Source organism: Mobula hypostoma, chromosome 26, assembly GCF_963921235.1.
Source record: "Mobula hypostoma chromosome 26, sMobHyp1.1, whole genome shotgun sequence".
Lineage (NCBI taxonomy): Eukaryota > Metazoa > Chordata > Chondrichthyes > Myliobatiformes > Myliobatidae > Mobula > Mobula hypostoma.
In genome coordinates, this window is record NC_086122.1 from 32,933,636 (window position 1) to 32,956,626 (window position 22,991).

The 22,991-nt window shown below is 37.9% G+C and overlaps 1 protein-coding gene across 1 annotated transcript in view; it reads right to left on the reverse strand.

Moving 5' to 3' along the window:
* LOC134338192 (mannosyl-oligosaccharide 1,2-alpha-mannosidase IA-like) overlaps positions 1-22,991 on the reverse strand; it is a 121,644-nt gene that overhangs the window by 38,937 nt on the left and 59,716 nt on the right. The window contains exons 7-8 of the mRNA XM_063033839.1: positions 21,640-21,733; positions 3,001-3,116 (exon numbers count right to left, since the gene is read on the reverse strand). Coding sequence (XP_062889909.1) covers positions 3,001-3,116; positions 21,640-21,733 — 210 coding nt within the window. The remainder of the gene's footprint in view (positions 1-3,000; positions 3,117-21,639; positions 21,734-22,991) is intronic.

Here is a 22,991-nt window from a genome sequence, read left to right on the forward strand (position 1 = left end):
GGGATGCAGTTTGGGAGAAGGGAACAGATCTTTCACCAGGATGTTGTCTAGATAAGAGAACTTTAGCTATAAAGAGAGAGTAAATAGGCCGGGCTTGTTTTCAGGCTTGTTTCTCCTGAAGTGAAGGAGGCAAAGGAGTTACTTGATACTGTATAGCTGTATAAAATTACAGAAAGCAATTGTAAGGAAGGTAATCAGATATTCCCACCAACACCGCCCCCCGCCCCGCAACCGACCACACAGATGGCAGAAACAGTCACTACGTTTAAAAGGCATTTAGAAAAGCACATGGATAGAAGTATATGGTCTAAATTAGGGAAATGGGATGATATAGATGGACAAAAAATGGATGGAGGAGACACACTGGATCACTGGACCCGTTTCTGTGTTGCATATCGTTATCACTTGCCAAATATGGAATAAAGTTGAAGAATTTTGCACTTTTTGTAACATTTATTCTGGTACTATCAATGTTATGTCAAGTTACAAGATCTTTTATCGTTACTTATTTTGTTCAGCCAGATTGTGGTGCCTAGAATGATAGTGTGGTCTGTGTAGACCTGCACCTGGGCTTGATGCCCTCAGTCTTTTTCACTGCCCTCTGTGAAACAGACTGCATGACGTGATCAGAATGGTAGCTGGGACTTGAGCAGTGTAGTGAACAGATACTATACTTGATACCTCTGAAAGTAGATAAAGCTTCGCTGACTACAAATATTTGTTAAAAGACTTCTGCATTCAATAGCTTTAATAAACTGAAAAAACTATTGAAAGTTGTACATTTAAAAGACAAAAATATTAAAAATCCATTCACCAATTTTAAACAATGACAGGGTTAATAATAACTAGATTATTTCAAAGTTCAAAGTAAATTTATTATCAAAGTACATATATGTCACCATGAGATTCTTTTTCTTGTGGGCATTCACAGTAGATACAAAGAAATTCAACAGAATCAATAAAAAAAACTACAAAGATAGACAAACAACCAATGTGCAAAGACGACAAATTGTGCAAATACAAAATGAGAAAGAAAACTAATAAATACATCTGAGAACCTGAATTGTACAGTCCTCAAAAGTGAGTCCATAGTTTGTGGATACAGTACAGTATTAGGGTGAGTGACGTTATCCCCTCTGGTTCAGGAGCGTGATGATTGAAGAGTTATAACTGTTCCTGAACCTAGTGGTGTGGGACCCAAGGCTCCTGTACTTCCTTCCTGATGGCAGCAGTGAGAAGAGAACATGGTCTGGATGGTGGGGGTCCTTGATGATAGATGCTGCTTTCCTGTGACAACACTCCATGTAAATGTGCTCAGCGGTGGGGAGGACATTACTTATTATGGAGTAGGCAGTATCCACTACTATTTTGTAGGCTTTCCGTTCAAGGGCATTGGTGTTTCCATACCATACAAGGAATTTAACGTTTCAGCAAATAGCAGTGTAAAAGCACAAGAGTACACAAGCAATTGGAGGCAGAGTAAGGAGAAGTAAAATAAATTAAATACAAAAAATCCCAAAAGAAACAGAAGGGAGTCGGTGAAAATGAAAATAAAATAACAACTAATTTTTTAAAGTTTAAAGTAAATTTATTATCAATGTCACTATATATTACCCTGAGCATTTTCTTGTTGGCATTCATGGTAGAACAAAGAAGTACATTGCATCAGAGAAAAACTACAAACAGAGACTGAGAAACTACCAATTCACAATGCATGTATGTGAGTGCATGGAGTATGGCAAATAAGGTCAGTGAACTTCAGGCAGAGATAGCTGCTGAGAATATGATGTGACAGTGATAACAATAAGGGGCAGAACAGAGGCATTAAGTATTTTTGAATACAAGGTGCTTAGGAAATATAGGGAAGAAAAGTAAGGAGGAAGGGAAGCTGTATTGAGCAAGGAACTATTATAGGCTGGGCAAAGAGGTTGTCAAAAAGGTATCAAATGCAGAATCTGTTCAATTAGACCCAAGAAGAAGTAGGGAGAACATTACACTCTGGGCATATTCCACAGGTAATTAATTGCAAGACTGATAAATAGAAGCAAATTTTCATGGAAATTACAGAAAAGAGTTAAATCTACCAGATAATTATAATGGTGGACTTTAATTATCACAATGTAAACTGCAATTGTAATAATGTTAAGGGTAAAGAGAGGGAAGATTTGCTGGAATATGTTGAGGATAATTTTCTAGAGTAGTTTTTCTAGTCAAATGTGGGCCTGTTTTTGAAAAACGAGTTGAGTCAAATGCACAAAATTTTAGTGGGAGACATTTAGGAGATGGTCATTATAATAAGATTTAGGTCAGTTATAGAAAAGAAAGGAGGAGCAATCCAAAGTAAAAGTTATTAATTGGAGGAATACCAATTTTAGTTGAATAATAATAGATTATTTATATCTCCAAGAGGAATCAGAGACTTCTCAATATTCAAGGGTGAATGCCTAATAAAGAGTGTGAAGTGCTTATAGGACTCCTACATAGTCAACCATTCTCCATGGTGTTCCTTTCCTATCAACACACCAGTTTGCAATATAGTGACTACTTCATTCACATTGCAATTAGCCTCTTCAACATAAATAGTGACATCAGCTGCTGTTTACGGTTTAAACGCAGTATTCTGAATTCTTTCATTTGATGACACTATCTGAATGTGTGGTTGTCCAGGATCTGAGGAGCCTGTCAACAGGTGTGCATTCAGTGCAACTATGAAGCCATTCCATGTACTCTATTTCATATAATAAAAGTCTAATGCACTTTCTCAGCTCCACAATTATTTAGTTACCAATTAGTAATGTAATTATTTTCTTTTTCATTTAATCCTACCTACATTCATGTTTGATATTGTGAAACATCTCTGCAAGGGGAATATCCATGATGGAACAAACATATTGGCTTCTCAAGAACAAAGCAGCCTAATGATGCTTCAAGCTTCTTGAATTTAAAACAAAATTTGCAAAGTTCCATAGAGGTAGTTTAAGGATTCAGGAAATTCTGTACCTGTAATGCCTCATAATACATGGCTTTTGCTTCTTCGTCAGTTTTGTCAGACATAAGCCAGGCTTTGATTAAATATTCATAGAAACTGTCCCCGAGCCCTCCAATGGAGACATGATCTAGAAAACAAAAAGTAAAAGTCATAGTTAGTTATCAGGTGTTGGATTTTACCTTATTCTTTAATAAGCACTAATGAAAAAAAAACTGACTATGCAAGGATTTATTTAACTAGTTCTTGATATCCCAACTATAGTACCAAAGCAAAAATAAAACAGTAAATACTGAGAAGCAAATCATGCTGTAACATCTTCTCTTACAAACTGCTCGAAGAATGGTCTGTCATTTCCTTTTACCACAAAATATACCTCAACATAAACCAAAAGCACTTAATTCCATGTTTCATTTTTGACAAATAATTAGAAATAAGTACGTCCTGGAAACAGTTTTAAAGGAATATTTTCCTGATGGTTCAAGCCTCTCAATAACTTACAGTTTGAACCCTCCATCCAGCCTCCACACCTCCTAGAGCACCAAAATAACCCTATAAGTGACACACTCTGTGTCTGTCATCCATAATCATTCACCATCATTACTATTCTGTCATTGACAAAGGGAACATCTTATTCCCCTAAAGGCTCACCTCCATTATCCAGCTCATGGTGTTCCACCCTTCCCTATCCAAATATAGCCTGAGTGTTTCCAGCAATGTTTCCCCACCCATCCATGCATTGTGGTGACCCAAAGGATCAATCCTTGATTCCCTCTTTTGCACATCAACAAAATACCCCTTGCTAATTTCATCTGCAGGTGTAGGATCAACTTCTACATCTTCACAGTGGATGAAAATTCATCTGATAAACAAAATCTTAATATCATCACCAGCTCTGGCATATTTGGCCACTGTGTAAAACCCACACAGCTTAGGATATTTGACCCCAATACAAGCATTCTGATTCTAGGTCACTAGGGAGACTATTTTAAGAAAAAAAATTATGTTGCAGATACTATGAGAAAGCTAGTTAATAATAAGGGGTTTTTATTTTTTCAGAAATTATTGTTGACAGAAACTTAACTCCGATGTGATGCATAACTAAGAACATTTTTTAAACTAAGCAGAGTTTAGAATGAAATCGATACATTGCAACTGGTCCAATCTTATCCTTCACCTTATGACGAAACTCACCTGCATCTCCCTGACTGCTTGTTACTCCAAAGTTTCAAATGATGCAGCATTACAGAGCCCCTGAGAAGAAGAAGACCTGGCTACAAGTGAAAGCCAAGCTACATTACAATGGTATCCATCAAAATACTTGGATTTGAGCCAACCTTGAGTATATAATTTTCACTATGAGGTTCCTCTAAAAGAAAGACTTACATTTATACACTTTTTTTTCAGAACCTCAGTAAATCTGAAAGCACCTCAGAGCAAATGTCCTACAAAAAGTAATGCATGGATATCTGTGTATTATGATTTTTAAAAAATTATGTTGATTGAAGACAAATATTGGCCAAGACATCAGAGAGAATTTTCCTGCATTTTTAAAAAATAGAATCCAAGGATTGTATTTTAAATTCACTATTACAGGCTGATGGGTGGCGTGTGGCCAAGTGGCTAGGGCGTTGGACTATTGATCTGAAGGTTGTGGGTTCGAGACTCGGCCGAGGCAGCGTGTGTGTCCTTGAGCAAGGCACTTAACCACACAATGCTCCAGTCTACCAAGCTGAGAATGGGTACCGGCAAAAATGCTGGGGGTTAACCTCGTGATAGACTAGCATCCTATCTGGGGGGGGGGGGGGGAGAAGAGTCTCGTACTCTCAGTCGCTTCACGCCACAGAAAACGGCATAAGCACCACCCTGATGGGCCACAAGGCTCATGGCAGACTTTAATTACAGGCTGATGGAGGCAGAATTTCCTAAAAGTTGCACATTTGGCAAGTTAGAAGAGGTTGCTGTATTTCTGATCAAGCATTTCTAAACTCTGCATGAATTCATAAATTCTAATATCAACTTTCTAGTATATTAATATTTTCTTCACTGTTTATTGAAACAAAGTTAACTAGTAACCTTACATTAAATATCACTGTGGAAGATGATCTTCAATGATAAGATATCATACTAAGTTTAAGACAAATGCTGCTTTTCAAATCTTGTTTCTTACATTTAAACAAAACCAATAACGTGGGCATGAGGGAAGTAGACCAAGGCATCTGAGAATTAGATTAATAAAGACAATGGCATATCTAGAATGAAAATATTTAAACTGAAACAATTTTCAATAGAATTAAAGAACACTGTCTTCTGGAAAAAGTTATCCTATGATAGCAAAGATAGCACTAAGTGAAAGCTACTCCAAATGGTGCTAAAACCTGGAGCTAAGGGGAAGATTTTTAAATATCAAATTTTGATAAGCTTTTGTAAAAGAGGAACAGAAAACTGAAAATAATTCTTTTTAATGGTAAGATATATTTCCTTGGGTAAGGAGATCAAACTGAACTCAGTACCTTCAGATGCAGTTTCATCATGGCCTGTTGTAAATCAGTCACTGTACAATAACAGGTGAAGTAGCTTTTGATTTTCAAATGTTTGAATGAGCACAAGGACATCAAGACCCTTTGAATAGTTCTCTTACATTTTAAAATGCATTTTGTTTTCCTCAGAAATAACTTTTACTTCTCCAAATTACCTTATCCATGATATTGCTCCATTATTTAACCTACATTTGCATCTATGAGGGTTTGCATTCCTAAAAAAATGGACATCATAATTTTCTGTATTACATCGCCACATCATCTGCACACACACCAAGAAATGAAAGTTGGAAAAAATTATTTTATTCCCTTTTCCATAATTTTATTCCATGTCCCAGATTTTTTGGTAGCAACTTGGGAATTTCATAATCAAATCAATAATTTAGCTGAGGAAACTAAACATCCTATTTTCAAATTTCTCAATGATACAAAACAAATTCAGATTATGAGTCAGTAGGAAAATTTAAAGAGGATGCAGAGGGTATGGAAAGAGAAGGGGGTGGTGGTGGGAAAGAACATGCCACATGCAATGTCATGTGGAAAAAAAGTGAAATTATTGACTTGATGTACAAAACAGAAATACAGAGTTTTTTTTAAATGAGAGATTTTCCATGGGACCCAACAGTTCATATGCATGGCATTGAAAACCGATATACAAATGTAGTATGGAATTAGGAGTCAAATAGAACATCTGGCAGGCAAGTGTCATCCATTCTATCTGCTGATGGAGCTCTCTGCTGTCACCTTGGTTGCAGCATATATTCTGGCTCTGGCAAGTATCAAGCTGGTACTGGACGAGCTGATCAACAGTCACAAGATAGTACACACCGATTCCTTCCCGATCATTGCGGAGGACTTCCAGGCCAGCTTGAAGGAGTATCTGATAAACTACCATCAACAGGTCACCTGTAGTCTAATGTAGTTTTTGTGTTGTTTTACGTAGTCTAGTGTAGCCTGGTGTTGTCTCACTTAGTCTAGTGTAGTTTTGTGTTGTTTCATGTAGCACCATGGCCCTGGAGGAATGTTGTTTCGTTTTTACTGTGTACTATACCCGCAGTTTATGGTCGAAATGACAATAAAAAGCGACTTGAGAAGCCAAAACACTTGATCACTGCTACACCACCATCAAGGACTCTTACCACACCATCCCATGCCTGCACCTCCATAAGTCCGATCATTCTGACTGTACTTCTACTCCTAGCCCAAAAGGCAGAAACTGAGGATCATGATGATATGGTCAAGGGAGTTGGAGAAGCGCTTACAAGACTGCTTCAAATTGGTGGACTGAAGCATATTCAGGGATTCATCTTCAGATATGAACGAATACACCACCATCATCACCTACTTCATCAAGACCAATGTGGATAAGCGAGTGCCTTCGAGAACATACCGAACATACTCAAATCAAAAGCCCTGAATGAACCAAGAGATTAGCATTCTGCTGAGGGCTAGATTTGGTGTTCAAAAACAGCAGTACTAGAAGTCCAGGCATGACCTACACAATATCATTGTGAGAGTGAAAAGGTAATTCTATGTGAAGTTAGAAAGACGATCAGATGTACAACAAATGTGGTAAGATTTGCATGCCATTACTTCCTAGAAGGCAAAACCTAATAGCGCAAGTGGCAGCCATACTTCACTCTCCAATGAGCACTCATAAGATGCTAAGCCCCATGATGTACCTTGAAGTGTACTGAACACCTGTGCCGACCAATTAGCAGGTGTGTTCAAGGGCCTCTTCAAATCTCACTGCTGCAGTGATAGTTCCCACCTGCTTCAAAAGAACAATCAAACCAGTGCCCAAGAAGATCAGGTGAGCTGCCTTAAAAACTATCACACAGTATCGCTCGCCTCTATTCTGACAAAGTGTTTTGAGAGGCTGGTCATGGCTGGAATTAACTCCTGGCTAACAGGGTTTGGGCCCACCACAATTTGCCTTTCACCACAACAGATCTATAGCAGATACAATCTCACTGGCTTGCCACTCTGCTTTGGAGCACTGAAACAACAGGTCACTGTTCATCGATTACAGCTGTGTTCAACACCATCATCCCTCAATTATTAATCAACAAGCTTCAAAACATGGGCCACCATATCTCTACAACTGGGTCCTCTGCTTCCTCATTGGGAAATCACTTTGTGCGGTTTGGAAATAACATCTCAACACCGACAAACAGGGGCACACCTCCAGGATGCATGCTTATGTCATTGTTCTACCCTCTTTACACTCATGGCTGTGTTGCTAAACACAACTCAAACATCATCTGTAAATTTGCCAATAAAACCACTGTTGTTGGAAGAATTTCAGATGGCAACAAGGGGAGTACAGGAACAAGATAGTGGTACTGCAACAAGGAGCTTTCATTCAATGTCAGCAAGACCAAGGAATTGGTCATGGATGTCAGCAAGGGGCAATCAGGAGATTACGCACCAGTCCTCATTGAGCGAACAGTGGTGGAAAGAATGAAGAGCTTCAAGTTCCTGGGCATCAGTATCCCAGAGGATCTATTCTGGGGCCAAAACACTGATGCAATTGCAGAGGGCATACCAGCAACAATGCTTCATTAGGATTTTAAGATCTGTTATGTCACCAAATATGGTAGGAAGCATTCTGACTGATTTGATCACAGCCTTGAATGTACGGGATGAATACTCATACACAATGCCTTGTTCTCCTCCACCCTCAGGTTTCTGATCAATTCATGAACCCTACTCTAGTATTCTTCTTTTGCATGATTTACTTATTGTAATTTAAATTTATTTTGTAGGCTTTGCACTATACTACTCACACACTAAAAATAAACACATTTCACAACAGGTCAGTGGTAATAAACCTGATTCTTATTCTGCTGGCCTTTATCATGAGACAATACAACTACAGGAGTAAATATGCCTTATTCTTAGTAATAATAAATTGTTCTATGTTCTGTTCTATATTCAATCCTAGGCATTGTTCAGTTTTCATTTCTTATCGCAAAAAGACATGGTAGAGGAGAGTGTATTAGACTAGTTCCAGAGTTGGGGATAGGTTTGAGGCACGAAAAGACAGTTTTGAAACTTACAAAGTGCTTGAACAGAATGGTCTAGTAGAAGAGTCTATAACCAAGAGTCATTGATTTGGTAGGGTTCATACAAATGAGATAAGGAAAGGTTTCTTTAAGCAGGGTTTTATTAATTCATGGAATTCTATATCGTGCCATACTTGGGAGACTGTCACTGAAACAGGCCAAATGACTCAATTCTTATCCAATTTCTTAAGTTCTTTGAAAAATTTCAATTTCCATTATTCTCCCTCATCTATCCTGATAATTACAAACTCAAAAAATCTGAGCAGATTTGTTAATACATTTTTTATTTTATATAGCTGACTACTATTTTAGGTGATTTTGATTTGATCAACTAATGAGTTAGAGTGTCACAGAATGGCAAACTTAGAAGCAGTAGGTAAAAAGTCATGGCTGTTGACCCAAAGTGCATCTAAGCCTGCAATTCCAGTTCTGGTTCATTAATGTAGAGGAAGCTTAACCCAGGCTTGCATGCCATTCTGCTGCTGGATACAACTACAGAACAGAGAGGATCTTACAGTAGTATGGCCGTTGTATCTACTTAAAGCAGGGGTTCCCAACCTGAGGTCCATAGTCCCCTCAGTTAATGGTAGGGGTCCATTGCATTAAAAATAAAGGTTGAGAACCCCTGATCTAAAGGCACAGTAATATGTGCATAACTATTTTCCATAAAAGAAATATACAAAGGGCAAGTTCAATTAAGTTGTATTTTGATTTTTTTTCAGGACTGATTCTAGCCGTTGAACTTGCTTTATTCTGGTTGTATTTCAGTTATTCCCAATAATAAATTAATGAGAAATTTTGTTTGCCTTGCAACATTGTGAGAAATGGGTTATTTTAGCTTGAAGAGGTGCTGCAATCTATCAATAACGACACATGGGGGCATGGTCCCTCTAAGCCTTCAGGAACAGGGTCTTTTCCTTTCGGGAGTTCCTTGGTACATTGCTGGGAACGTGTTCCCCCAGAGACCCCAAGCTGTTCCCCCGCTGGACCTCCACTAAGTTTCCCGACACCTCTCTGATCAGCCGAACAACTGAGGGAGGGGCTGATCCCCTTAAATGATCCCCCTGGCACTGCAAGCAATTTAGCTGCCCTCCTAGCCAGAGAAGATACACTGAAAGCTTTTCCCCAATCTCCTGACACAGGTATGGAAAGCCCCCCAGGTGCTGCATTTTACTTCCAGTCGAACCAAATGCATTTTCCTCTGCTTTCAGATAATTGGTAGCTGTCACTACAGGGTAATTGAACCTGACAGTTCTGACGACGTCAACAGCCCGCCTATCCAAACTTCCAACCAATCCCTGTCACTCTCCCTCAGCTGAGCACTGCCACTCATCTAACAGCGAGGTACGCTCTGCCCACGCCTCCACCCCTTTAGGGGTGGACATTATTCCAAAGACTGGGCGGAGCCTGCCACAGCTGGAACATTCCAACCACTCTTTCCCCTCACTCCTGACAGTATGGACAGCCCCTGGCCCTGCCTCCCCCGGGGCACCAACAGACACTGGCAATCCACCCTCCGTGACGTCAACGCTAGCCCGTGCTGAAGCAAGGTCTGAGCCCACCATTTTACCAAACTTTTGCACTACGGTTTCAACTTCGCTATCAGCTTTAACCATACTCAAAAATCGAATTAACATTTCATCCAAGGTACGAATATCCACTCCACTCAATCCATTGCTAACCGCAATCCCACAGAGGTACACATTACTAACAGCAATCTCACAGAGACACAGCAGCACTGATTTAAACAGGGCAATCACACAGCACCCACATCCCGGATGAGCCCCCACAATGTAGCTCCCTGGTAAGCCTCAGGCTTGCTCAACTCGCTTTCGTTTAGAGGAAGCAGCCTTCAGCCCCGCCAAACTGGGTAATCAAGTTTGTGTGGATGCTGTGTGATGTACCCCACCCAGCCAAATAACAGACAATACACCATATCCAATTAAATGATTACAATTTATAGATATTACTGGAACTATGTAATTATTAGAGATAAAATAGAAAAGGAAAGTAAAAGGTGCCAAACTTAAAGTTCCACCACTTCGTGCACAACAATTGGAGCTCAAGTAATGGGGTCCTCTTTCCACCATTCAATCCCCTCCGACCTCCTCGATCCACTGCCTGGGACCAACCACGGTGGTCGACCAGACGTTCCACACGAGTCTGTCTTCGACTCCTCTCCTCGCCAAAGACCCTGGGCCTCAGACTCCCGCTCGGGATCCATCCCGTCAACCAGCTTACAGCATTGCGTCCACTCTCTCTGTCCTCATCGCGCCTTCTGCCCCAAAACCCGCACAACACAATAGCTTACAGACACACAAGAAAGAGTAACATCTATCCCAATTGGTTAGCAAATGAATACAATTCTCTTTATAACCCAAACAAGCTGCTAGAGAGCGAACTTTCTCAGCAGTTAACAAAGAAACCATTTTGATTAGCCTATGCAGTAACATAAAAGAAGAAACCCCTAAACCACGATCTGAAAAATATGGCCTGTGCTGCATGATGTAATAAATCACAGGAAAATTACATTAAAATATGGTTGGAATGTCAAAAAACATTCAATAAAATCCAAAGGAAAAAGTGTACACCTTTGATGGCATTGGAGATAGTGTCAGAAGTAACAAGCAGAAGGTAAAAGAAAAAGAAAGAAGGGAAAGAATCAAAAAATAACCGTTTTATAAACATATAAATTTTTGAAGGTTAAATAGGAAAAAGATTGGATGTACTGAGAACCCACATGAAATGTTGATGTATATACAAGGTTATTGCTAAATGAGAACTTACTGTCTGGCCTCAAAGAAAGCAGCTAACATTGATATAATAAAGGGAAACAAAAGCTTATTAATAGAATTATAGGAGAGCAAAGATATATACAAGAGATTAGTATAACAAAATAATCACATGAAACATTGTGTGCTTATAATTCTATGATGAATAGTAGTTTCTTATTTTGAACTAATTTAAAATCCAACTCTTATCCATAACTCCTTATTTTTTCCTGGTAATCACCCAGGCAGATTCATTCTGGGGCATCACTTCCTTCTTAAATATAAATAGCCGCATGGCAGCATTTAAAATAAGGACTTCTTCCAAGTGTCTTAGCCAAAACCCACAAACTCTTAAACCATTTAGGCATACTGTTTTGAGAACATTCTGTGCATGAATTAAAAGCTGTATTTCCTATACAGCAATTGAAACCATATTCCAGAAATACAATCTGTAAATTTCATTACGACATCTTGAGATTTTGAAAAAAATTGAATAAGGCAAGTCCTTTCTCTTTAATGCTATTTCACAATGTTAGTTATTGTACTACCTCTTAAAATTCTATGTGATTGGTCAAGCATGATTGCCTCTTTTGAAATCCAAGTTGCAACACTTCCAAATATTCTATGTGCATAATATTAGTATCCTAAAATTTCAGCGAGATCCCGCCCACCCCCCCCCCCCCATCCTTCTGAATTCTGTTGTACAGGCACCCAGAGATATTAAAAGTTGTTCACCAGATTAAACCATTCATTGCTGGGATCATTCCTGTAGTGCACTCTTAGTTATCTTTAGGGCCATCACACCCTTCCTTAGATATGGGACCCAAAACTGCTTAAAATATTCCAAATACATTCTGACCAGCACCTTATAAAACCTTAGCAGTACTGTATATGCTTGCTTTTATGTTTGCGTTCTTGTAAAGTGAATGCTAACATTGCATTTGTTTTTTTTTTGCTACTGACTCAACCTTCAAGCTAAACCTTAAACAAATCCTGAACTCTGACTCCTAAGCCCCATTGAAGTTCTAATTTCAGAATTCTCTTCCCATTTAGGAAATAATTAATATCTACACTTCCTACTGTGTTTCAACTGCCACTTCTTTGCCCACTTTCCCAACCTGTCCAAGTCCTCTTGTCTCCATAACACTCCAGCTTTCCACCTATCTTAGTAATATCTGCAAACTTGGCTACAATGCCATCAGTTCCTTCATCCAAATCATTAATGTATAAAGTGAAAAGGTGCTGTCCCAATATCAGCCCATGTTAACTCCACAAGTCACTAGCAGCCATTTTGAAAAGAACCTTTTAATCATCAATCTCTGACCTCTGCCAGTCAACTAATCTATTATGTTAGTACCTTGTCTCTAGCACCATGCATCAATTAAGAACACTGGGCAAAGTCACAGCTCTGAGTACTGTACTAATGGTAAATCTTAAATACAACCTAGCAGCACGCTGATAACGGAAAATAAAGTTGTATCGCATTACTATATTTTTAATTACTATTGGAAATCTGAACAAATCTTAGAAGTTTATTTATCTTATTGTTGCAAAGAATTATGGAATAGTATAGTACAGGAGGCCATTTAGTCCATTTATTCTGGTCTGATCAGTTAGCTATTTGTCCCTTTTATTTCTGCAGCTTTTTTCTCCCACAAATATTTATACAACTCTCCTTTGAAGACTACCATCAGATCCATCTCTGAATCTGGGCCCTTTTTCTACTAACCTTAGCCATACAAAATAAATAGCTTAAAAATAAAAAGACTGCAGATGTTGGATATCTGAAATTAGAGAGAGAAGCTGAATGTAAATTGGATTACTACACCCTTCCTGCCCCCACCTTTACTGTTACTGAAAATGAATTTGTTTTCTCGCTTTCCCAGTTCAGATAAAGAGAGTTGGATCTGAAATGTTAACTCTGATCCTGCCTAACTTGCTAAGTCAGTTGTTATTACAGGAAAAAGTTTATTTTATCAACTCCATTGAGCCCATTTTAAAGAAAATTATCAAATCTCTTTTTACCTTCCTCTCCTCAGGATCATGATTTCAATTTCATTGGTCATCTCTCATCTCTGGAGCTATTCAAAAACAGGATCTTGTTGTACTCACATTCCTCCTTCCATGAGATTGGCAAAAGCATTGCTACAGGCTTAGCAACATTTTCTGGCTTTTATATTCTACATGTCCATTTATAAAGCACAATATTCAATATGCTTTATTAACTCCAATGTTGATCTTTGATAACCTTCAGAGATTTGCACACACATTATCAAGTCATTTTCTTCTTGCTCTTTATTGAGTTAGTGGTGAAGAGGAGGTCATTAAACAAACTGTTATCCATTATGGACAATCAGGCACATCCCCTTCATGACCTACTGAATAAGCCACAAAGCACCCTTTCTAACAGGCTCATTCAGCTCCGCTGTCACAAGGATCACTACAGAAATTTCTTTCTGACCAAATGCAATAAACATACAACAATTCATTTCTGTGCAAGAATACACATCATAGTACAATAACCTCTGTTTTATTATTTCGTAATTATTGGACTGCACATTGATAAATTGTATATTACTATTTGCACTTTATTAGTAGTAGTAATATTATTATATTTATTATTATTACTAAGTGTGTTTTTAAAATGTTGCTGCTGTAATGAAGTAATTTCCCACTCAGGATCAATACTTATTATTATTATTATGATCTGATCTAGCTTGTATTTTCTTTTCATATTTTTCACAAAGATTTGAGTTGCCTTGCTTTGCTTAGTCAAAAGGTGTATCGCTTTACATTTTTCTACTTTTCAGCTTTATTTTTCATTCTTCTAGCTTATCTACATCCTCGAGACATATTCCTTTTTACTCAGTATTGATCTTACAATTGCGAAGGTCAAAATCATGTTTATACCAAAAATAGTGTAGAATTCTTTCCAGTTAATAACTTGTATACAAGAATAATTTCCAATAGAAATTAAACAGGCTCTTTAAATACAAGGTCTTTAATTATACAACTGCCTTTAATTAGATCCAACCTGCATATTTACTTTTCTAATTATCTCTCAGCAAGCTACTGGACTCAACATCAGCAAGAACCCCACTAAAAGTCTAAGTATTCAAATTAAATTTATTGTCAAAGTACTGTATGTCACCATATACAACAGAATCAATGAAGGCTGCACCCAACAGAACAGACAATAACCAATATACAAAAAACCCAAACTGTGCAAATACAGAAAGAAATAATAAATAAACGATAACTATCGAGAACACAAAATGATGAGGTTATCTACTCTGGTTCAAAAGCCTGATGATTGAATGGTAATAGCTGCTCCTGAACTTGATGGTGCAGGTCCTGAGGCTCCTGTACCTGTTTCCTGATAGCAGTTGGGAGAAGAGCGCATGGTCTGGGTGGTGGGGGTCCCTGATGATGAATAATGCTTTCCTGCAACAGCACTCTGTGTAGATGTGCTCAATGGTGGAAAGGACTTTACCTGTGATGGACCAGGCTGTATCCTTTTTGCAGGATTTTACAATCAAGAGTATTAGTGCTTCCATACCAGGCTGTAACACAACCAATCAATAAACTCTCCAACACACATCTATAAAACTTTGTCAAAGTTTTAGACGACATGCCAAATATTCGCACACTTCTAAGAAAGTAGAGGTGTTGCTGTGCTTTCTTCATAATGGCATTTATGTGCTGGACCCAGGACAGATCCTCTGAAATGATAACACCAAGGAATTTGAAGTTGCTAACCCTCCTGTACCAATGAGGACTGGTTCATGGACCTCCAGTATCCTCCTCCTGAAGTCAATAATCATCTCTTTGGTATTGCTGACATTGAGTGAAAGGTTGTTGTTGTGGTGCCATCAGCCATATTTTCAGTCTCCCTAAGTATTAGGCAAACAGATACTCAACCTTGATATTTAACTTAAAATCCATTGGTTTAATATCTCCAGTTCTTTCATGCTAGCTAAATGAAACCAGTTTCATTTTGAAACTTTCACTTCACTTTCAAACCAATTAGGATTTTCAGAAGTTTTGATAAAGTCCCACAAGGGAGGAGTCTGAACAAAGTTAGACTATTTGAACTTGGGGGAATATAGTCATATGGACTGAGTTGCTTATCAAAAAGAAAATAAAAGAAAATGTATAAATAGATACTACTCCAGTGGGCAAGTTGTAGCTAATGAGATATCACAAAGATCATTGTTATTTGCAATCTATATTAACAATCTATGGGACTAAATGAAATATATTCACAAAATCTATTGGGAAATGTGAATAGCAATGAGGGTACAAAGAGGTTTTAAGTGTGTAGGCAAGTTGATTGAATTTGTAATAACAAAGCAGATGGAAACCAATGCTAAAATCCACTTGGCTGTTAGTATATTTTTAAATGATGTAGGATCGAAAAGTATTCTTATATACAAGTTATTAAAAGCCTATTAGGCAGATGCAGCAGCCAGTCACTATATAAAATGATGTCGTATCTGTTAAATAGGGGCCGTGGACAATTTCTGATTTGATGGTGATAGACATGAAAGCACAGAGGAACATCTGGAGAAATTTCTGAAATGCCCGTCCGCTGCTGTCGTTACTGTGTGGTTGGGAATCTTTCGGAGGGTAGGCCTCAAAATCCCCGGCCTTGCCTGCTTTTGGCGACCGAGAAAGAGGTCGAATCACTCGGACAGAGATGGCGCTCAGTATTCGGTGTCGGACAGCTGATCAGAGCTCGAGGTTTTCGGATGACTCGGAGTCAGATTGTGGTCGGCATGGCAGGGAGAGTTTTTCTTCCCTCTCCTGTCTGTGTGAGATGTGGGACATTTGAGAAACTTTGAACTTTACTGTGCTCACGGACTTCTTCATCAAGTTATGATATTGTGCACTGTTGTAACTATATGTATAATTATGTGGTTTTGTCAGTTTTTTCAGTCTTGGTTTGTCCTGTGTTTTTGTGATATCACACCGGAGGAAATAATGTATCATTTCTTAATGTATGCATTACTAAATGACAATAAAAGGGGACTACGTGTCTTCATAATCTAAAATAACAACTACTTTACTGGAGGATGTAAGTACATGTCTTTCTACAATTATATATGGACACTGGTAAGACCACATCCTGATCATTATCTACTTGGTCTCTGCCTAAAAAAAGATACACATACTAAACAAAATAAAATGCAGCAAAAATTCCTTGATTGAAGATAAGTCACACAAGAGATTAAAGAGACTAGGCATTTAATCTTTAGAATTCAGAAGAATGAAGACAACTGGATTGAAATGTAAACAATTCTTATAGAGAGCTTAACAGGGTACACATAAAGGATGGTTCTCCTGACCAAATAGGGGTTATTGCTTCAAAATGATTATGCTATTTAGGATTAAAACGAAGAGAATTAAAATGAGGAACTAATGTTTTTTGCTGTAAGCACACTCTCCCAGCTCAAAAGGCCTGAACTCCTCTTCAGCCTTATTTCAATTGTTGGAATTTTCTACTCCAGGGTGTTTTTCTGCTCTGTCTTTAACTTCATTTAAAACTGAGATTAATTGAGTTCTGATGTTAGAGGAATCAAAGTACAAGGGAACACAGAAACTGGTACTGAGCTACAAGATCACTTACTGAATACCAGACTAGGTTTGAATAGTCAGAAAGCCTAAGCCGTCTCCTTTTTTTAAAATGTTCTTTTGTAACAACCAGGACTTGTGCATTCCTTTTAGGATAGAGAAGTAATTCTGACTTTACAGAAATAAGTTTAATACCTCCCTTTTGAGTTTCTCTATAAAACTTGCTCTTCAAGTCTCTCATTGATGCAGGCTATGTTTCATTAAACAAAACGAGTGCAGGGACTTTCTCATATTAGGTAATTAAAAAGCCACTGGAGTAGACAAATTAGGTACTGCTCTGCCTATATTACAGGGAGAATAAGATCTGCATCTTGGCTTCTGAGAAAATAAAATGTTCTAAATAATTTAATGGTAGTCAACAACTAAGCAGGAATGTGATAGTCCGTATACTAGTTGTAGCTGTTTAGTTAGCTCATTGTCATTGTAGAGAATGGGTTGGAATTGTGTTGAAACAAAAGGGAACAATATGATATGGAAAATAGACAATTAAAGGACAATCTGTTTGTGTGTAGATTGACATCAAAATGAACAAGTTGAGGTAAATTGTGAGTGAAATGTGCTACAGAGGTTTCTGAAACAACAAAATCTGCTTGTGAAAAACAAAAATCAAATCACTATTTATTCAATTATTCACAGGTGCCAAAGTGTTCTCACAGAATGCAACTTCAACATAGCACACAAGTACAAATTTGTTAAGTGTAGGAATTATTGAGAGTGTAATCTCATTCTAAAGTGTCATTTTAGCTTTTGCATTTAAAATCCAATTTAATTTTAAAGTTCAATGGAAACTCTCAGCAGAGGCTGATTGAACACTTGGGGAATAGGAGTGCTGCTTAAAAGAATTATATAACTAAGCTTTCAAAAGTGAACAGAGTTGATGCATAGTTTAGTTTCAACAGAATACAGATATTGGCATTTTACATGGGTATTTGGTGAAGAGGAGACAGAAGGTGTTGCTTAGTAGTAATTGTAAATAAATGTGAACAGTAGAAGATAAACAATAAATAACAATTGTATGAACCTAGGAAGTTGTCAGGTTAAATTACAACTGACAGAAAGAAGCACACAAATAAAATCAGTAACTTAAATTTATTAACAAAACTAAAAGTTTGGTTGATTAAATAACAACATTTTAAAAATGAGATGAAGTAAAAAAGAAAAAGAAAGCAAAAGGGTGATAAATTAATAGGTGTATATAACAGAAAAGTAGACAAAATAAGCCTGGCGACTGGATCCAAGTCTGTACCTCAATGTTATACAGTGACAGACCCATCCCCAAGTTTGCATGTTTTTCATATACAAACATTATGACCGAGTAGATTATATTAATAATCATTTCCTGGTGAAATATATCCATTGAGGAATTGATCTGACATTTCTGTACACAATACACCTCCTTTTCTCCACTACCTGCATAAATTGAGGCAGACAGGTACAAACTTCAACCTTTGTTAATTACTTACAAATACTACAATAGTATATTGTGCAGGGATTGGTTGAGACTTTAGTAGACTATGACAGTTTCCAATAATGAGGATAATAAAATCGATATTTGTGGTGGTCCTTTCATCAAGTGCAACAAAAACTACTTCTGAACCACATTTTAAAATCATTTGATCACCCAGCACCTGACAGAGGTATGAGAAACATAGGAATAAAAGAAAATGAGCAGATCCTAGACTTTCAATTTTGGTGCCATTTTCCAGAACTATCTCTAAATTCATTGTTTGCCTTAATACCCTGAAAAATTTATACTTGTACAATTTGAATGAAACTGATTCCACAGCCTTCATGATAGAGAATTTCAAAGAAATGCCACTCTGAATGATGAGAATTGTCCTCATCTCAGTCTTAGAAGTCCAATCCAAAAGGTCTATTTTCAGGCTACACTCAAACTGTGCTGTCAGGGAAAACCTATTTCCTGTGCCTCACCATTTAAGAATTACACAAGTCTTCATAATGGTTCACCTTACTCTTCTAAAGAGTAAGTAACATAGGTTTTGTCTATCTCTTTTTTTTGGCAAACTCACCATCCCCAGACCAGTACAATGAAGTTTTGCTGTATACCCTCTACAGCTTTATGCATGTACATCTTTCTATGGTAAGGAGACCAAAATTGTATACTTTACTTCAGGTGTGGTTTCAGTTGTAGAGTTGCAATAAGTCTTCATTATTCCTGTAATCAGAACCAGCATAAAGGCATACTTCCATGCTCCCTCCTGTCTGTAGAGCCTGCATTTTGGACTTCAGTGACTTGAGTATTAGCACACGTAGAACTCTTGGAACATCATTAGCCAATTCTTCACCGTTTAACAACGTAACCTCACTTTTTAAAAAAACATTCTACACTCCATGATCTCAACCACTCATTCAGCTTGTCAAAATTGCCCTGGAGCCTCTCTATATCTTGCTTTGTATTCACAATCCCACCTAGTTTAGTACTGGCAGTTATGCTGTCCTCAACTAAATCTCTGATATAGATAGCGAATAACTAGGGCCCAAGCACTGATCCCTGCAGAATCCCACCAGTCACAGGATACCAATCTGAGTAAGATCCATTTGCTTCCACTTTTTGCTTTCTGTCCAATTCTCAAATTATGTTACTTCATAAACTAGCTAACCAACCTCTTGTGTGGGATATCATGAAATTCCTCCAGAAATTCAGATATACTGTATCCATGGGTTCTCTTAACCATTGCGCTCATCAAAACCTCCCAAACTCCAATGGATTTAGTCAAACATGGTGCTCCCTTTGTAAATCTGTGTTGTCTCTGTTCAAATCCATTTTGTACTTTCCAAGATGTTTTATCATTACATCCTTCATTATAGATTTCAACATTTTCTCAAATACTTATAGGTTAGTAGTTCTTTATTTTCATTCTCCTCCTTTCCTAAACAGTGGGGTTACATTTGCTAATTAACATGTATAATTCCAGATCTACAAAACTTCAAGATGATAACCAGATTAAATACTAAAACCACATTTTTCAAAACTCTGGGATCATCAGGCCCATAGAGAAGGTTAATGAAGCAAATTGTGACCTGTGAAACAAAGGGATCAATGACAGGATGGGAAAATTGATTTAAGGACAGGAAAAGGACATGGTAAGCAATTGGCTTTATGAATGGAGGATGACAAATGCAAGATCAAATCCAACACAAATGTAAAGCAAATCAAGATTAAAGAGAGGCAATTGCATATTTATAATAAATGTCCATAATCAGTTGTCATCTTTAAAACCGGCAGAATTTTTTGAGAAAACTGCTAGAAAAGTATAAATGGTCCTAAGCAGCATATATAGAGATATGCAGTACAGAAGCTGAGAGGTTATACAGAATTTAAATAAAGTACTGATAACACAACTGGAAATGAAAGTCCAGAAGATATACAAAAAGGATTTACAAGATAAGGATGTAAAGTCTGGATAAGCTGCGGTTAAACTATTTACCACAAAAAAGTTTGAGAGAAACAAATTAGAAACTGCTCAGATTGGCGGATAGTTTTAGGATTAAGAGAGGTAGATTCAAAGAGATGATAAAATTTCATGACAGGATGTGAGGATTTGTTTTTAAGACCACAGTTGGTAAGATCAGGAACTCACTGAACTCAAGGTTAGTAGAAATAAAATCAATTAGGCTTTTGAAAGGAAATTCCATTCAGGAGAAACAGCTTGTAGGGCTATAAAAATATAGTAGGGGAACAGAACTGAATAGAAGCTACAATAAACAATATTTCCTTCTGTGGCATAAAGATTCTACGATCTGCCAACTTCAACTACTATGATAACTGCTAAATCTGACCCAGGAAATTTATTCTATGAAGTACAATTGGGACATCACTGCAATTTAAACTTGGATGTAAGGAATCTATGCCATTCAATTTTTCAGAGACTGAAGAACATTTGAACTATGTTAAAAATATTATGTTAAACTAATTCTGAATCAGGTGGGTGAATTTCCAATTTGCCTCCATTATTCATTCAAAGCCTGACAGGAGCCAAATTCAGCATGTGTACAGCTATCATTCATCTTCATTCTTTAAACGTAGCAACTCTTGGTCAGCTCAGATTTCACCAATATCAGAATCAGATTTATTATCACCAGCATGTGACGTGAAATTTGTTAACTTAGCAGCAGCAGTTCAATGCAATACATAATCTAGCGCAGAGAGAGAGAGAGAAATAATAAAAATACAACATAAGTAAATCAATTATGTATATTGAATAATTATTAAAAATTCTGCAAAAACAGAAATACTGTATATTTTAAAAAGTGAGTTAGTGTCCAAAGCTTCAAAGTCCATTTAGGAATTGGATGGCAGAGGGGAAGAAGCTGTTCCTGAATCGCTGAGTGTGTGCCTTCAGGCTTCTGTATCTCCTACCTGATGGTAAGTGAGGAAAGGGTATGCCCTGGGCGCTGGAGATCTTTAATAATGCCTTTCTGAGACACCGCTCCCTAAAGATGTCCTGGGTACTTTGTAGGCTAGTGCCCAAGACAGAGCTGACTAGATTTACAACCTTCTGCAGCTTCTTTTGGTCCTGTGCAGTAGCCCCTGATCACTAATACGTAGAATAACTGGTCATGAAATCAAGGGATGGATTTTGGAAATTAAACTTAGAAATAAACTTAGAGCTACTTACGCTGCCCCCAATGTCCAGTAACAGGGCTAAGGTAATTGGGATAAAGGCCATGAGGTTTCTCGAGTCGATTTAGAACTTTTCGGATTGCCATCACCTGAAAATATACAAATTCAAGTATAAAGACTATGGCCTTGCAATTTATCTGTACATTATAATAATAGAAACTCATAATATACTCAGACGTTGAGGGACCTGTACAATATTCTGAAAAACAGTGCTGTAACTTTTTATAAAATTATCCTTCATTAACCAAAAGGTTACAAGAAATTTAACTAAAGTACAAACACAAGACCATAAGAGATAGGAACAGAATTAAGCCATTTGGTCCATCCAGTCTGCTCCACCATTCAATCACAGCTGACCCTTTTCTCCCCTCTTCAGCCCCACTCTGCAGCCTTCTCCCCGTAACCTTTGATGCAGTGTCCTGTCAAGAACCTACCAAGCACTGCCTTAAATACACCCAACAATCTGGCCTCCACAGCTGCCTGTGGTAACAATTTCGACAAATTCACCACCCTCTGGCTAAAGAAATTTCTCTACATCTGTTTTAAATGGACACCCCCCTATCCTGAGGCTGTGCCCTCTTGTCCTGGACTCCCCCACCATGGGAAACATCTTTTTCACATCTACTCTGTCTAGACCTTTCATCATTCGAAAGATTTCAAATGAAGTCCCCCCTCATCTTTCTAAATACCAGCGAGTACAGACCCGGAGCCATCAAACGTTCCTCGTATGAAAACCCTTTCATTTCCGGAATTATCCTTGTGAACCCTCTCCAATGTCAGTACAACTTTTCTTAGATATGGAGCCCAAAACTGTTCACAATACTCAAGGTGAAGCCTCAGCATCACATCCCTGCTCTTATGTTCTAGATCTCTTGAAATGAATGCTAACATTGCATTTGCCTTCCTCACCACTGACTCTACCTACAAGTTAACCTTCAGAGTGTTCTGCACAAGGATTCCCAAGTCCTCTTACACTTCAGATTTTTGGAATTTGCCCTCATTTAGAAAATAGTCTGCACATATATTTTTACTACCAGAATGCATGAACATGCATTTTCCAACAACGTTTTTCATTTGACACTTTCTTGCCCATTCTCCTAATCTGTCCAAGTCCTGCAGCCTATCCGTTTCCTCAATGCTATCTGCCCCTCCACCAATCTTCATATCATCTGCAGACTTGGCAACAAAGCCATCTATTCCATCATCTAAATCATTGATATACAGTATAAAAAGTGGCCTCAACACAGACGCCTGCGAAACACCACTCGTCACTGGCAGCCAACCAGAAAAGGATCCTTTTATTCCCACTCGCTGCCTCCTATCCATCAACCAATTGTCTAAACATGT